Source organism: Bubalus kerabau, chromosome 13 (assembly GCF_029407905.1).
Source record: "Bubalus kerabau isolate K-KA32 ecotype Philippines breed swamp buffalo chromosome 13, PCC_UOA_SB_1v2, whole genome shotgun sequence".
Classification (NCBI taxonomy): Eukaryota; Metazoa; Chordata; class Mammalia; order Artiodactyla; family Bovidae; genus Bubalus; species Bubalus kerabau.
Window position 1 is genome coordinate 47,473,685 of NC_073636.1, and position 17,406 is coordinate 47,491,090.

At 42.8% G+C, this 17,406-nt stretch overlaps 1 protein-coding gene across 1 annotated transcript; it reads left to right on the forward strand.

Moving 5' to 3' along the window:
* Positions 1-3,393: 3,393 nt before the first annotated feature.
* Positions 3,394-3,930, forward strand: PRND (prion like protein doppel). The gene has a single exon (XM_055543153.1). It carries the CDS (start codon positions 3,394-3,396, stop codon positions 3,928-3,930), a length of 537 nt encoding a protein of 178 aa, XP_055399128.1.
* The last annotated feature ends 13,476 nt before the right edge of the window (positions 3,931-17,406 follow it).

Below are 17,406 nucleotides of genomic sequence, written 5' to 3' on the forward strand. Positions count from 1 at the left end.
TTTATAGGTAAATCTCATTCTGGTCTCACCTCCAGAAGTCACTTTTGATTTGGTGTTGCAGTAATGATTGTAACAGGAACACTTAAGTAAGTCCTGTCTGTGTGTTCACCTGATAACCATGCACAACCCCTTGTACCACATGAGACAGATCTTCCAGGTCTCTCTGCGCTAGGCTTGGGCACCACTAGAGAGAGGCACTCAGAGGAAACCCACTCTCAACCCACACCATCTTTGAACCGTGTGGGTTTCATCTTCCTTTGTCTCTGTCCCTTGGGTTTCTATAAATATTCAACTCATTGGCCTTTGAAATAATTCATTGGTTTAACCATTCCTAGCAACCCAAAGTTCTGGCAAGTGCTCTCATTTGTCTTCCACCCAACATTAGCCCTGCTTTCCAAGGGAGCTACTCTGAAGAAGCTCCCTCATTCCCTGTAGGTCCAGGCTGTGGGTCACAAGGTTCAATGGGTATCTCACCCACTTCCCAACCTGAGCCTTCCCACAGAGGCTGCCTAGCAAAGGCCCCTTGGCTTCTGAAACTGGTCTTTAGGTGAAGGACAGTATGCATAACCAACAAGGCTTGTTTAAAGCGCCCTCTTATAGACTCACAGACTTAGAAACTTATGGTTGCTGGGGGGAAGAGATAGTTAGGGACTTTGGGAAGGTCATGTACACACTGCTATATTTAAAATAGATAAACAACAAAGGCCTATTGTATAGCACATAGAACTCTGCTCAAAGTTATAGAACATTGTTAGTAACACAACTAATAATTATAGAACATATGGTAATAACATAATTAATACCCCAATACAAAATGTTTTTGGTGTTAAAAAATAAAATAAATAACATTAAAAATTAAATAAATAAAACACCTTCTTATAAATATTGAAGGAAAAGCATTTTCCTTCTAACATTTTTTCTTTTCAATCTAAAGTCACCTCTCCAAATATCAGTCTTAAAATAGCCCTAACCAGACTCCTTGAACAGATACAGCCACTTATCTGTACAGCTGTGACATTCTGATATAGTAAGAAATATATGTTTGATCTTCATCCCCAGTTCCTGGCTCAGAGCTTCTAAAACCCTGTAACTTCCTGAGTTATAGGGGTGAGAGGAACATCTTTCATTATAATATTTGGTTTGTCACCTGATTCTGGCATGGGTTTCAAAGAGTTTCAACCTGGAAAGGTTGGTGAATTCACATTCAGGAAGAGTGATGTAACCCCACACTCACGGGAACTCTTGTGCTTGGAAACCTTCCAGACATGCCCTGTGTACCTCTTCATCTAACTGTTCATTTATATCCTCCTAAATCAAACAGAAATAGTAAGTTTAAAATATTTTTAATAAATAAGATAAATAAAAGGCACCTCTCATGTCTTTCTGGACTTCACCAAGTTCTTCACATGGTGTTTATTGGTGTCTATTAGTAAAGAGTAATGAAAGGGTCCATCCGTCTCAAGGCAAAGAAGTACTTGGGAACCCCTGATTGGTTCTGCCAGAAGAGAAAGGCTCCCATATTTGGAAAGCAGCAGGAATGCACCTCCCCCTGCAGCTCCTACATAGCTAGGCAGGTCCAGGAGTATGTGCAGAAGGTGCACAAGAGGACAGTGTGCCCGTGGCTCCAGAGGTGCATCAGAGAGATCCTAAGGTATGTGGGGAGCAGAGTTTATGTGTGATAACCATTTCTGTGGCCAGGGCTGTTCATTTTTAATACCACTACAAGCCATGCAGTGATTTCTTGACTCTCACCTCCTGGGATGGGTCCCAAGTCTGGGGACACTTGAGAGAAGATTCAAACATCACTGGGGTTCCTGTCTATGTTTTGGTGCTATAATAAAATGCTAGCTTAAGGGTTGGCTGGTTAGGATTTTCTTTTGTTTTTAAGCCCTTGCCTCTGAAGACTAATTTATTTCTCAAGGTCTCTATGCTTTTATTTTTTAATTTTATGCATGCATAATTTATGCTATAATTCTTATTTAAGGCTTCTCCTACCAAGGGGTATGGGCTGATGAAATAGGTTTAGGAGATTAATGAATGTTTTCTTCACGCTTGGATCTCTTTGGAGAAAGCTTGTCTGAGTTCACTGTGATTGGTGGGCAATGATGAGTGGGATGCTGGAAGGCTGGGTGCTCAGGCTGCTGCCTGGCACACTCATGCCCACCCTGGGACAGTGACTAGGTGATGTCTGCATGTAAAGAGAGGTCAGCAGAGGCCTCTTTGCAGGAGTCCAGAGAAGCGTGGATGTGCATGCAGTTAGGTTGCATCTTGCCTATTTTTCTGCATAAGAACCTGTGTCACACTAGAGTTGAACATTTTGAACAAAGAAGTACTAATCATTTTAAGGAATACTGCAGGGAGGGTATATTAGGGCCTAAGCAAGATAAACTTTTCAACCTCCTTCAGCTCTGGCACTGGTGAACTCAGGAAATCTTCTAGAAGACGGTCTAAGCAGGCTCTGCTATTGTAACTCTCTGTATATTCCTGACCCACATGGACAAAGGTCCAGGTGCTGAATGCCCTGAATATTTGACCTTAAGAGATGGAGTTCCACAATAGCTATTGTAGTTTCAGGAACCAGTTGTGACTAACTACCAGACTGGGGGCCTTAAGGGGGAGGGATATTTCCTGAGGTCATCAGCAGTCTTTCAGATGTCCTGGGGCCAGCCTGATTCTTGGTGCCTCCCCAAGCCCTCTTGTCCTTCCTCTTATTTCATTTCCTCTGAAATTCTTCACAGGCCTTGCTGTTCACTTAACTGAGGGGCCATCAGAGTTGCTATTCACTTAACCTCATGCCCAGTGACTCAAAAGCACCATCCCCTTCAGCAGCTCCAAAGGGTAATGGGACATGACCCTCGGGTACCTGGGAAAAGCATCACAGGGCTGGATTCAAATCTGCCCTCCATCCCCTGCTGTTGTGTGGCCTCAGGCAAATTACTTAACTTCTGAAACCCAATACAACTTTTATAAAGTGAGGATAATAACATACCTACCCCATGTGAGAATTAAGTTAGGCAATGTCAGCAGCTGGCATGGTACGTGCAATAAGAAGCTGGTTGAGGGAAGAGGGTGGGACCCCACTCTCCCCAGGGTGTGATTAGAAAAGATATCCATGAATAATCAAATTGCCTGTTGCAACTTCTGATCTGTCTGAGAAAACCAAGATCACTATCCTGAATGGTGTAATTCCAGGCCAGAGCAAGAAACTTGGTTTTGGCTTAACCCTATGCAGACCAAGTCTGGGAAAACAGTTATGTTTCAGGAAAAATGTAAAGGGTGCAAGAATGACATTCCTCTCAAACAATCTCCTACACACAGGAGGGGACATGGAGACTCAGAACTCCACTGAGGAAATTAACTGCTCCAGCCTTTTCTGTTGCAGATCCCGACACAATGAGGAAACATCTGGGTGGATGCTGGTTGGCCATTGTCTGTGTCTTGCTCTTTAGCCAGCTCTCCTCAGTCAAGGGGAGAGGCATAAAGCACAGAATCAAGTGGAACCGGAAGGTCTTGCCAAGTACCTCCCAGGTCACGGAGGCCCGCACTGCAGAAATCCGCCCAGGGGCCTTCATCAAGCAAGGCCGAAAGCTGGATATCGACTTTGGAGTGGAGGGCAATAGGTACTATGAGGCCAACTATTGGCAGTTTCCTGACGGCATCCATTACAACGGCTGCTCCGAGGCCAATGTCACCAAGGAAAAGTTTGTCACCAGCTGCATTAATGCCACCCAGGCGGCGAATCAAGAGGAACTGTCCCGTGAGAAACAAGACAACAAGCTTTACCAGCGGGTCCTGTGGCAGCTGATCAGGGAGCTCTGCTCCATCAAGCACTGTGACTTTTGGTTGGAAAGGGGAGTAGGACTTCGGGTCACTCTGGACCAGCCCATGATGCTCTGCCTGCTGGTTTTCATTTGGTTTATTGTGAAATAAGCTTGCAGGCAGGTTGGCAGCCACAGAGATCAATAGGCAAGCAAATCATAAGCAAGTTATTCCAGTTCTTCTCCTCTAACCGCAAACCACACGTGTTCTGAAGGTACCAAAAAGCAGTGATTGATTCTTCAGTGCTTTAAATAGCACTCCCAAGTATTCACTCAGGTGCTTGATTGTATTTGATAAATGTGTGGGTATCAATCCTCTCCAGGCTCTACCTAAAGTTGGCTTGTTCATCATTGCATTCTCAACTCTGGTGTAGCATCTGGCCCACCATATTATGCAATAAATGTTTGGTAAGCAGATAAAAGAATGTGCCAGGGACCATACCAAGCACTTCATAATGCTTCCTGACAACTCTCTAAGGTAGGTGTAATAGGTGTTAGTCTGTTGGTATAGATGAGAAAATTGAGGCTCCAAGAAGTAAAACAGAAAGTATCAGCCATAATTCAACCCTGGCTTATCTAACACCAGATTTCCTGCTCTGTACGGTTATACTTTTGGAAATACGAAATTACTGATGCTGATGGCCATGTTTTTGATAACTTATTACATGGAAGTTAACTAATTAGTTTGATTAAAGTAAGATATAATAAAGGAGTTAAGCTAAAATATAAATAAAATCTAGACAAATGTCCATATTGCCTAGTAAGGAAGTATTACCAACTTGATTCCTGGAGTAGTCTAGATCTATGGCACAAAGATGTTTTTTCACAAGAAGTATAACTATTTGCTACTTGCATCTCTGAAGTAGTTAATGTATTTAAGAAACTATTTCTAAATGATTAATTTCCTTTCTAATGTTCCTCCAACCCTGTGTGCATGATTTTAGGTATACATGCATACAGGCATCTTTAAATATATTCCCTTTATATAGGTGCTCCATACAATCTCCGGTCATTCTTTTACTGCCACTTTGGTGAGGGGCCATCATTTCCATGAACCACTTACAGCTTCAAAAACACAATTCCTCAGTAGAAAGGTTAAAAATAAAGTATATCTTTAAGAAGATCAAGTAATGAATTCATACATGCCATAATTAGGAATTATCATTAGTTAAACTACATTTATATTACAAAATATCAATACAGTTTAAATAAAAATAATGAATCTAATACTCTAAAAGATGCCCCCAGAGGCTCTCTGAGGATATGCTCAGAGTACCCAGCCCCAACCCTCAGGAGTTGTTGAACCATATTTGGTGATAAAAGTTGCTGAATATTATCAATTGGTGAAAAAATGTGCATTGTCAGACAATTTTATCCAAAGTATTCTAAAATGTGAGTGTTGATAATGGTACCTCTTGTTCTGATCTCCTCTGCTAATCAGTGTTCTTCTCAAGGATACAGTTGGAAGGTTTTTACATGGAAAGGCAGTGGAGGACTTGGAGGCCAGACAGTCCAGTGGAGCACCTTCCCCTGGGTGTGAGGGATACCTGTCTCCCTGCCCTGACAGCACAGGGAGTTCCTATGCAGGAGTTCCTGAGGAACTCCCGCCTCTGTGGCTTTCATGCTGCTGGCACTATGCTCATCTTCCACAGTCCTGGTGAGTTCTAGATCAGAAACTAAGACTAAAGTCCAGAACACATACAGGTTATTTCCTACATGTCAATATTTTAATAATAACAATAGCAATAACAACAAAGTACTTATGCGCTGATGTTAAAATTTCAAGTCCCGGCTCTCCTGAGTTTAATTATAAGGGCACACACAGCCTCTTAAGTAAAATTTCACTTCTTATGTGAAAACATTCAGCCATGATGTAGTACATTTTCTATAACTCCTGTCTTTCCTCATTTCATTAATAGTTCCAGAAACCAGATTTAGATGGGTGTAGTGAATTGGTATATAGTGATTTAAATTGATTCCATATGTATTTGAACATCCTTGCTCATGTTTATGAATTATGAGATCCAGTCAAGGTTTTGTGAGTTGAGTTTTTCACTTTAGCAAAGGTCAGTCAAGTGCCTACTATGTATAAGACATTGTGAAGGATTTCTGAATTATTCTTGATGGAGTCATTTTAAAAGTGAATAATTTCACCAACCATTGATTTCTTGTCCCTTCTAAGCATTCATTTTAAAAATATGTTTATTGTAAAAAATGACACTAAAATTACAACAGAAATCCAAAACCAAACATTGCCCACGGTTCCAGCATCTGATTGTCAATGTTCTCATTTTGCCCTATAACCTCCTAGTCCTTACCATTTGCATATACAAATGTACATAATTGCAATAATAATTTAAGTGATCATTTATATTCTAAATTTTTGCTCGACTTTGTTCTATGCTTTTTTCATTTTTCTATGATTTAGGGGGTTTTGCCTCCTGCTGCCTTCCCCAACCCACTCTCCTTCCTGCCTGAGATGTAGCTTCCATGCTTTCATTGTACTCATATAGAGAGTTTTTTGTTTGATTGCTTTTTAAAAATACTGTAATCATACAACTGGCATTTATTCTGCAATTTGTCTCACTGTGTTATCACCTTCACCCTACTGCAACAGCCACCTAGTTAGTTAACTTGTCCTTTAGGACGTGGCATGATATTCTATACCATGGACCAGACCCTGATTGATTTAATCATTTCCTTGTTGATGGACCTTCAGGTTGTCTTCGATTTTTTGCCACTGCAAACAATAAACATCAATGTACAGACGACTTTGCAATCTGTTACTTTTATTTCTGTGGAGTAGATTTATACATGCAACATTTCCAGAACAAAGCTATGTATAATTTAAATTTTTCTAGACATGACTGGATTATGTTCCTAAATAGCTGGAGCAAGTCTCATTCTACCCCCTGCAGTACACTGTGCTAACTTTAAAAGTCTCTATGTCATTTAAGTTACAGCAACTGCCTTTTCTCCAAATGGTGCTTGAACATCTTTTCTACTTTGTACACAACACACCTAAATCTTCCCAACTAATTTCTGAGCATAAAGACTATTTGAAAATTGTAAAACTGTTAGCAGTTTCCATCCTACACATAGTCTGTGGCCCAAAACATCTGGAAAGCCAGAGTGTGTGGGGGCTTCTGCTCAGAGGGTGGTTTGTTTGCACAACTGCACACTCCCTAACTGGCAGAAGAAGCACAGTGTGATGTTTGGTCTTGGCCTTTTTATTGATCTTCAGTAAAATAGGAAATAAAAGTATCTGCATCCCAGCAAGAATGCTCTCCAGGTCGTGAAAATCAAAAGAAGCAGAAATCAAGCACGCAGTGTAAATAGCCCATGCTTCTCCTTTCCTCTGAGCTGTCTGGGCAGACGATCAGCATCTTCCCGGAGCCCTCACACCCCACCTGGCTTAGGATATGACTGACAATGTTGAGAAACCCCACCCTCTGTTCCTAATGAGGTATGTCCCAGGTAGTGGCCATGACTTTGTCTTGAGTTGCCCCTACTCTCTTCCTCAAGCTTTCTGATAACAAGTGACTGACTTTGGGAAGTGGACCCCTGACCTCAGCTTTGTACGTCCAGTTTGGTAACATCTTTCATCTCTATCTTTTCTTCATGTGCTGTATATGGCTGGACAAGGATGCCCTAAGATATTAATACCCACATGTTGCTATGTGGCACACTCTGGGGTCTGCCAGGGTCTCAACTTGAAATGCTGACAGTGGGGCCCACGTGCCTATATGCGGGTAGTGATAACACATGGGCAGACTACATATGCCAGGCGAGTAGTCAAGAAAACTTACACAGATGTGGCATGCTGGCTTTTTTGTTTCTCCAACTGAAAGCTCAGGTGCTGCTCAGTTGAAAAGCAGACCTCTGATAATCCTAGCTCAGGTCAGTGGCTGCATGTCCACTTTTTCTGCCAGAAGGTCATGCAGTCAGGCACAGCAGAGGGCTTGTCCTTATCTTATCCTCACTGTCCATAGAAGTCCCTGTTTCAGTTGGGCACCCAGCCTCACAGGTAGAAGAGAAGGGAGCCAGACTCCTATGCTACTGGGAAAAACAGACACCTGCAACATGTAAATAAGATGATATATCTTTGACATCTCTTAGCCAATCCCATCAAAAACCTGCTCCAGAAAAGCAGACTCAGCTGTTTCCCTTGGCCAGTGGGAGCCTTCACCTGGACCCACGAGAGGCCTCAGACTGACCACCCTACTCCCAAAAGGATCTTCCTGGCAGCTGCATCCAGGCCAAAGCTGACCACCGAGAAAAAGGTTATCCTCCAATACCTGAATGTCCCTGAATCCTTAAGATGCTTCCATCTGTGAATTTCTTATCTTCATTCATCCAGTCAACCCCCACCCACCCCTCCCTGATCTTCCCTTGGAATTTCCACATCTTTTTGTAGGAAAGCATTGCCTTCTTAAACAATACAAATTGTTTTAACTCCCATAGGCTTGGCCTTAAATTGTACAGGGAAGTTGGCATAAGGCCAGAAAGGAACTCGAGGAAGCTGGAAACAAATCAGGACCAGAGGACCTAACACAGCTGGTGTCCCTGAATAGATGGAGGTGTGAGGGTGAAAGATTTGGGGTGGGGGCAGGGGAACTGCTGTTAGCTAAAAATTGTCACTTGCCATCTGCCTCTACAAGGATTAACTCTCTAGCGGCTGCAGTCGCTGATCTTCAACACACACTGAAAGGAGTTCAGTGGGGAGATCAGGAATGAGGCACTCTATGCTCTGGGAGAAACTGGCAGAACAGGCCTTCAAATAGTTAGATATTTTCGGAAGATTTTATGAGCCCCAATTCTTCCATCTCCTCATATCTAGAAAAGCTCTAAAATCATTAATGGTGACATCTGCTCCTCATGACTAGCAGCAAACTTCTGCCAAGACATGTGCTTGACGGCGTACATTCACCAGCTCACCTATATACCGGCCTCCCCCACTGTGTCTTTGGAGCAGTTCCTCAGAGCTCTCTGAGATGCTGTCTCCTGGGCTGTAGTCCTCATTTTGCCCTAAATAAAACTTAACTCACAACTTTCATGTTAAACATTTTTTTTTCAGTCGATACTATCCACAGGAAGAATTACACGCTTAAGGCTCATCAGAGGTGACATCAGCATCCAACAAGGCTCTAGGCTCAATCAACAAGGTTCAACACCAAGGAAAGAGATGTTCAAGGACTAAGCAGAGGGAAGGGATCCAGGGAAGGGTCCTAGTTAGGCAGGACCTATAGTTGTGTTCTCCCTGAACATTTGAATTTCTCCTTGAATTTCTAAATCGATAATTCGGGTTTCTAATTTTTTTAACTGGCTGTTTTGACTCAAGTTTACTTGCCACTCAAGAACAAAATGATAGAGCTTTATAACATCTGCAGTGCTGTGATTTATAAGAAATATATTATTAAAAGATAAACTGACGTATGTTTAAAATTTTGAGTTTATTTGAGCAAAAATCAATTTGAATCAGGCAGTATCCAAGCTAGCAGATAGAAAGGAGCTCCAAAGACTGGTACAAAATGGAAGACTTTTATATTTTTTTATTTTTTAATATATAAAATTTTTATACAGTGACTTGTTTAGTCGCTAGGTTGTGTCCAACTGTTTGCAACCGTATGGACTGTAGCCTGTCAGGCTCCTTGGTCCATAGGATTTCCCAGGCAAGAATACTGGAGTGGGTTGCCATTTCTTTCTCCATGGAAGGCTTCTATAGACAGAAGTGGGATGGAAAAAGGAAGTAACCAGCAAAGAATGGACTGTTTGTGACAAGGCTGCCTTCTTTTAAGGGACAGAAGGGGCCTAACAGGCAGATTATATTACTAGTGCTTACTAGGTAATTCCTGGTGCTTCCCTGATAGCTCAGTTGGTAAAGAAACCACCTGCAATGCAGAAGACCCTGGTTCAATTCCTGGGCCAGGAAGATCTGCTGGAGAAGGGATAGGCTACCCACTCCAGTATTCTTGGGCTTCCCTGGTGACTCAGCTGGTAAAGAATCTACCTGCAATGTGGGAGACCTAGGTTCGATCCCTGGGGTGGGAAGATACCCTGGAGAAGGGAAAAGCTATCCACTCCAGTATTCTGGCCTGGAGAATTCCATGGTCACAGTCCATGGGGTCGCAGAGTCAGACGTGACTGAGCGACTTTCACTTCATTTCACCAAGTAATTCCAGATTGACTGGCTTAAGATTCCACTCTGGGGAGAGGTTGAAATTGTAATCAATTTAGGTATTAAATCTCATTTAGTGACACATGCTTAGTACATTTGGGACCTGTTGCCTCTTTTGTATCAATATATTTAGTCATTTTCTGGTCATTCAGATGACCAAATACATTTCTCATATATATTTGGTCTTAATCCATGGTTATTCGTTCACAGATCCGTAAAACATTGGAACTTCCTAAGTGACTAGAAAAATTTCCAATGGGATTAGAACAATTTTGTCATAATACTTGGTCCTTTCCCCTAGTTCCTAAAATCAATTGACAGCCACAAAGGTGTCTTGATATTAATGACAAGTGCCTTTCTACAACTACTGGATTTATATTAATGCAGTGACTTTTGGAGAGTACCCAAGGATGAGGACTGGTTGCCAAGGGGAACAACCATGAATTAAGGTTTGGAGGTTTCAGTCCCAACCCCTAATTTCTGGGGAGAGGAGGGTGCTGAAGGTTGAATTAATGACCAAATGCCAGTGATTTAATCAACATTCCCTATGTAATGACTCCTCCATAAAAACCCCAAAGGATGGGTTTGGAGCTTCCCAGTAGGGAGCATGTGGAGATGTAAGGACTGTGATGCACTTAGAGGGGCATGAACACTCCACACCCTTCCCCATCCCTTGTCCTACACATCTCTTCCATATGGCTGTTATTGAGTCATATTGTTTTGTAATAAACTGTTAATCTAGCAAGTACAATGTTTCTCTGAGTTCTGTGAGCCATTTTGTTGTTTTTCAGTTGCTAAGACACGTCTAACTCTGCAACCCCATGGACTGCAGCACGCCAGGTTTCCCTGTACTTCACTATCTCTTGGAGTTTGTTCGAATTCATGTCCATTGAGTCGGTGATGCTCTCTAACTATCTCATCCTCTGCTGCCCATCCTCCTCTGCCCTCAGTCTTTCCCAGCATCAGGGTCTTTTCCAATGAGTTGGCTCTTCGCATCAGGTGGCCAAAGTATTGGAGCTTTAGCTTCAGTGTTAGTCCTTCCAATGAATATTGAGGGTTGATTTCTTTTAAGATTGACTTATTTGATCTCCTTGCTGTCCAAGAGACTCTCAGAGTCTTCTCCAGCACCACAATTCAAAAGCATCAATTCTTCAGCGCTCAGCCTTTATGGTCCAACTCTCACATCCATACATGACTACTGGAAAAGCCATAGCTTTGACTACACAGACCTTTGTTGGCAAAGTGATGTATTTGCTTTTTAATATCATGAGCCACTTAGGTAAATAAGTTGAGTTCAAGGAGTAGGTCTTTGGAAACTCAGATCTATTGTTTGTCAGTCAGAAGCACAGATTACATCCTGGACTTGGGACTGGTATCTGAAATGGGGGTGGAGAGCAGGCAGTCTTATAGGATGAACCCTTAACCTGTGGGATCTGACACGATATCCAGGCAGATACTGTCAAAATTCAGCTGAATTATGTCCAAAACACCTAGTTGGTGTTGGAGAATTGCTCAGATGTGTGGGGATATCCACCCCATGCCCCAGCACACACACATTGGAACTGGTTCCAGAACCCTTTTAGCATCTTGTAAAACTCATTTTATCTATCCTTCTTTGTGCCTAAACCAAACATCATCATCACTTCTGCTCCCCTGAAGAAAAATAAAATAGAGATGAGCAAGAGGCAAAGAGTTGGTGGGTTTCCCTCAGATTTTGGCCTACATAGCACAGCCAAAGTGGAGAGAGCACCCCCCACCCCACTCACACTTAATGGGCTTTTCTGGGCTTATAGTCATCAGAGCAGGTTCTAAAATGTCCCATCCGGAATTTCAATCTTAATGTGGTCAGTGAACTGCTCGCTCTCAGCTAAGAGACTGACCTGTGCAGATGGCGTCTCTATAAGCCCAGCGGCCAGACTCTCTCTCAGGACAGGACCTGACCCTGTCTGTGGAGTTCCCACATCTATATTTCAAGGCCGTTGGCCCTCTGCCTTAGCAGATGGCTTTTACTTAGAATTACAGGTAATTTTCCTCTGGGCACTAGCTCAGCTCCTAAATTATATTCGCCATTCTAGCTAATGTCCTTTCATGACTTATCTTGGGCATGCCTTCCTTCAACAAACATTTGTTGAGTTACTACTATGTGTCGGTCCACTCTGTGCTGGAGCTATAATGGTGGGCAAGTAAGGCATTATCCCTGCTATTGCGTCTTTACTTTCTGGTGGCACAAGCACATACATATATAACCACAGATAAACTGCTAGGCCAGCTCTCTGGGAGTTGGGTAAATGGTTTGTACCATTTACCAATAGTGACCTGGTGTTCTGTGCCCTGGTCTTAATTTATGAAGATGACTGAGTGACAACAGCAAGAAGTCAATGTCCTGGATCACAATTCCCCTAGAAATGAGAGACACACCTTGCCAGCACCAAAGGGTCACAGAACGAACACCAGACTGGTTAGGAAGCAGAAGCAAGAGCAAAGGGAGAGCCCAAGTCAGAAACTTTGATTGGGGTTTCCTCAGGAAGGGCAAAACAGGATACAGTAAACAGCTTAGGATTGGCTAGCCTGAATAATTTCAGTGGACTTTGAGCTTATATTGTTGCTCTCTAGTTTTCTGGTTCCCAACTCTTTAAAGTAGGAATGCGCAGGTCTGATAGAGAAGAGGCTCCACTTCTCTCAGCTAAGCCTTTGCTATCTTTAAAAATTGAGTGGTCCTGAGAGGGGAGTCTTTCCCCAGCCAGAAAAGTATTTTTAGGATATCAAAACATCAAAATATGCAGAATTTTTCAAAAACATGATTAGTATACCTGGCTAGTCTCAAGCTAGCAGCTGACTGCGGAGGGAGAAGAGATGTGCATAGTCATTTGTGACTGGTTCCAGGACAACTAATTTAAATTTATAAACTTTACACATATTAATTCATTCCATAGGCAATTTTGTAGCCCTCTCAAGTCAGAGATGAAGTCATTTCAAGTTGAAGGCTGTAGATGATTGAGGATTGCCTTCTAGATCTCTTTCCTCACATGCAGATGGACCCCCAGTGGTACATGGGCTTGGGAAGAGCTGGTCCAGAGCAGAAGAGAGATGGCACCTGGGCCTCCACTGGAGTTTAGGATCAGTTAGCAATAAATCTTTACTGACTCTCTATCACATGCCTGACCATCCCCAGGGCTCTGCAGATACCACAGTGAAAGAATTGCCACTGCTGCCTTCCAGATCTCAGTCTGTTGAGGAAGTGGATAATGACTGAGCAGTATGGGAAAGTTCTGTCTACCCATGTGCACTAGCAAGAAAGGATTCCAGAGAGGGCAAGTCTGAAAAGATGAATGGGTATACCTAGGTGAAGAAGATAGGGAAGTGCAGTATCATCACAAAAAAACAAATCAAAACCACCAAGGTACATTCAAGGAGTTGCAAAGTTGTTCAGTTCAATAGAGATGTGGAGGCATGTGGTGAAGAGTGATGCCATAATGCTAGAAAACGAGAAGGGCAAGACCGACAATGTTCCTTCATTCTGTTGGTCCTACAGGGCAGCACTTTCTTAGGCTTTACTGGGAATTTTGGTAAAACACAGGCTCTGCTTCAGCAGGTTTGGGTGGGTGGGCTCAAAATTCTGCAGCTCCAGCAGATCCCAGTGATGCAACACCACTGGTCCATGGACTATGCTTTGAGAAGAGTGTAGGTAAGGGCAAGCAATGAAGAATATTAGGAATACTGTATCAAGCTTGAATACTGCCTCAGGCTTCCATTTAGAAATATGACTCTAGTTGCTGGGCAGGGAATGGGCTGCAGGCAACCAGAACTGCAAAAGGGAAAAGGTTAAGTCTGGCACATGGTGAGTCTGAGGTGTTCCATCTTGAATCTGCCTGTCCTCCCCTGTCTGATTCCCTTGTCCTCACCACCTGCCTTGCATGTCTCTCCTCCCAGGGGAAATGCTGGAACCCCCAGAAATGTTCTCACTCTAATACATCGTCTCATGTATCTGGATGCCAGTCTAAACAAGATTCAGGCAAATTTATGCCTTCTGTCACTCAGTCTTATTATACTATGGAGTCATTTCATTTAGGGGTAGAGCTTATTTCACTAGTTTTAAAAATAGCTGTCCCCAGAGGGTGGTCATTTATTCTTTCTAATTAATCTTTACTGAATTCTATGGGGGAAACCTGTGCTATCATGAGATTCCCCAAAATCGTAGGATATATTGCTTTGAAATGTTCACAGTCACAGTGATGGGGAAACATCATAGGCTCAAAGGGGCTAGGGAGGCTGCTATGGAGGCTTAAAGTAGAGCAGATTAGCTGCTCCTGGGGAGATTAGAGATGAGATTTAGGTAGAGGTCATTAGAAAGTAAGACAATGGAGCACGGAAGGGTGCTCCTACTAAGAAGAAATAGCATGCCCAATGACTTAACGGGCCAAAAAGTGGTGACAAGGGCACCACAGACAGCTTGGTATAACTCTAAGAGGGGAGCGGCTAGAAATGAAAGAGGATGCTCACTAGAAAACAGGACATAACAACCTTATGTGCAGACCAAAAGGAGAGCAGCTAAGCTGCCAGACAATTGGACTCCACCCACTGGCCAATCTGTTAGGAAACATTTACTGAGCTACTCCTGTGTGGCCTTGGGGCTACAGTGATAAGAGACCACAGTTAGTTTAGAATAGGTCAATATTGGAGAGAGACTTAAACAATGAATATGGCTAATCAATTTCACATGAGTAAAGGGGAACTGGGCATTAAAATTGAGGATTAATATTTTTGCTGAGATCTGAAGGATTTTTTAAAAAAATATATTTTTATTCATTTATTTGGCTACCTCAGGTCTTCATTGTGACACACGGGATTTTTTTAGTTGTGACACTCAAACTCTTAGCTGTAGCATGAGGAATCTAGTTCCCTGACCAGGGATCAAACTTGTGCCCCCCCGGCATTAAGCATGCAGAGTCCTAGCCACTGGACCACCAGGGAAGTTCTGAGACCTAAGATTAAGTGGGAGGATGTGTGTGCTAAGTTGCTTCAGTTGTGTCTGATTCTTTATGACCCTATGAACTGCAGCCTGCCAGGTTTCTCTGCCCATGGAGTTCACCAGGCAAGAATACTAGAGTGGGTTGACATGCCCTCCTCCAGGGCATCTTCCTAACCCAAAGATTGAACCCGCCTCTCTTACATCTCCTGCATTGGCATGTGGGTTCTTTACCACTAGCACCACCTGGGAAGCACAGCAAAACCCATTCCTAGCTTTCTTACCCTGCTGCTGAGAGTGAAAAATTGTTCAACCACTTTGATTAACTGTTGGGAAGTTTCTAATAGTTCAACATATTGACCCAGCAATTCCACTCCTAGGTATATATATACAAGAGAAATGAAAACATATGTCCTCAAAAAAAATTTGCATATTTCAAATGTCAATAGCAGCTCTCTTCAGAATAGCCCATAGCCCAAACCTGGAGGAAACTTAAATGTCCATCAACAAGTGAGTGGACAATCACATAAAAACTAGGGCAGATGTCTGAGGGGGAAGATACTCTTGTTTAGCAAAAGAATATACATCTATCTAAGCACTGAAAAATATAAGAGTAGCTTCAACTTCTAATTATGGAGATCCTTCAGGAAAGAGGTGATTTATCACCTCATCTTGATTGGGTGTTAAAGGTAATGAAGATACAGCTATTAGTTCCAGAGTCTACTGTCTCATTTGGCCCAAATTTGCAAGGCCCAAGTGCTTGGAGGTGGGGAATGAGATGTGCAATAGACTGAATGCGTGTGTCTCCCCAAACTTCATATGTCAAAATCCTACCCTCCCTAATGTGATAATATTAGGAAGTGGAGCCTTTGAGAGATGAATGGGTTATAAAGGCTTCACCCTAACAAAGGAATGAGTGAGTGAGTGAGGGGGTAAGTGAAAGTCGCTCGGTTGTGTCCAACTCTTGCAACCCCATGGACTTATACAGTCCATGGAATTCTCCAGGCCAGAATACTGGAGTGGGTAGCCTTTCCCTTCTCCAGGGCATCTTCCCAACCCAGGGATCAAATCCAGGTCTCTTGCATTGCAGGTGGATTCTTTACCAACTGAGCTGTCAGGGAAGGGAGTGAATGGAGGGGAAGGGAGAGGGCTTCCCTTACAAAGAAGGCCCCTGAGAACTCCTTCCTTCCTCCTCTGTGTGAGGATACAGAGGGAAGACAGCTGTCTAAAAACCAGGAATTGCCTCTGACACCAGCAGACACCAAATCTCCCAATGCCTTTATCCTGGATTTCTCAGACTCTAGAACTCTGAGAAGTAAAGTTGTGTTGTTTATAAACCACCTAGTCTATGGTACTTTGCTTTTGCTGCACAAACTAAGACAAGAAGCAATAGGATCTCTGGGCGTGTGTGGGAGTGTTGGTCTGCTGGGCAATTCCTATGTATGCCAGCAAAGATTCTGTTCATGGCCTCAGGTTCCTGGATTGGGGGTGCTTATCCTGAGGGCTTCCAACATGAGATCATCCATGTGTTCATGGCCCTACCTCAAGCATGCAATTCTCCCTGGTTGCACTCCCCCCATTTATGTCTATCACTTCAAAACTAGCAACACTGTGAATCCACAAAGATTTCCTGTATCTCACTGAAATGTCTTTGACACATCTCTACAGATCAGACCATACTGTCTTATTTTCCTTCTTCTTCCATGTATTCCCAAGTCAAATATGGATTCCTCAGGGATAAGAGTTGACGTTTCTGCTCCTTTTGTATCCAACACAGCACCTAGCACAGAACTGAGTGCATCAGTTGAATGAGTGAATAAGTGAATTATTCTGTCTTGCCCCTGGAAACCCAGTTTCCTACTTCCTACTACTCCCACACCCACTTAGGAGAGTCTGTCATGTCTTAAAAGAACTTTGTATATCTCCGTCAGTATCATAGCAACAATATATATAAGTGGCTCAAAGATATACAGGATGAATTTCTTTGCTTTCCCACTCACACAAAAGTTCAGGTACTCAAGAGTTTACCTGCATCACACACACACACAAAAGACAAAGTACAAAATTGTTGAAAAAGGATATGGCAGGTTTTTAAGAACATTCTTCAGGTGTATCAGAAACAATCCATGTTGTAAACACTTCAGATTCTTCAAGGAAAGCAGAATGAAGTGATATCTACAATCTATTTTGGATCTAACAAAGAATGGTAGATTCTTTGTTTTTAAAGTTCCTTCAAATCTATTCAAATCCCTTTAAGAGCATTCTGCCTTGCACAGCAGAAGGTCATGGTACCTTAACAAAGTGCACAAGGTCCTTCACAACATGGTCCTTTTTTGTTCTCTAAGCTCACCTTCCATAACCCTTGCTTTACAACACAACCATATTGCCCAGCCCTCTCAAGCCCTCTATTACCCTCTGCAGAATTCCTACTCACATCTCAGGAC

Excerpts from the sequence above, each read along its gene's own strand:
- PRND (XM_055543153.1), top strand. The coding sequence starts at position 3,394 with ATGAGGAAACATCTGGGTGGATGCTGGTTGGCCATTGTCTGTGTCTTG.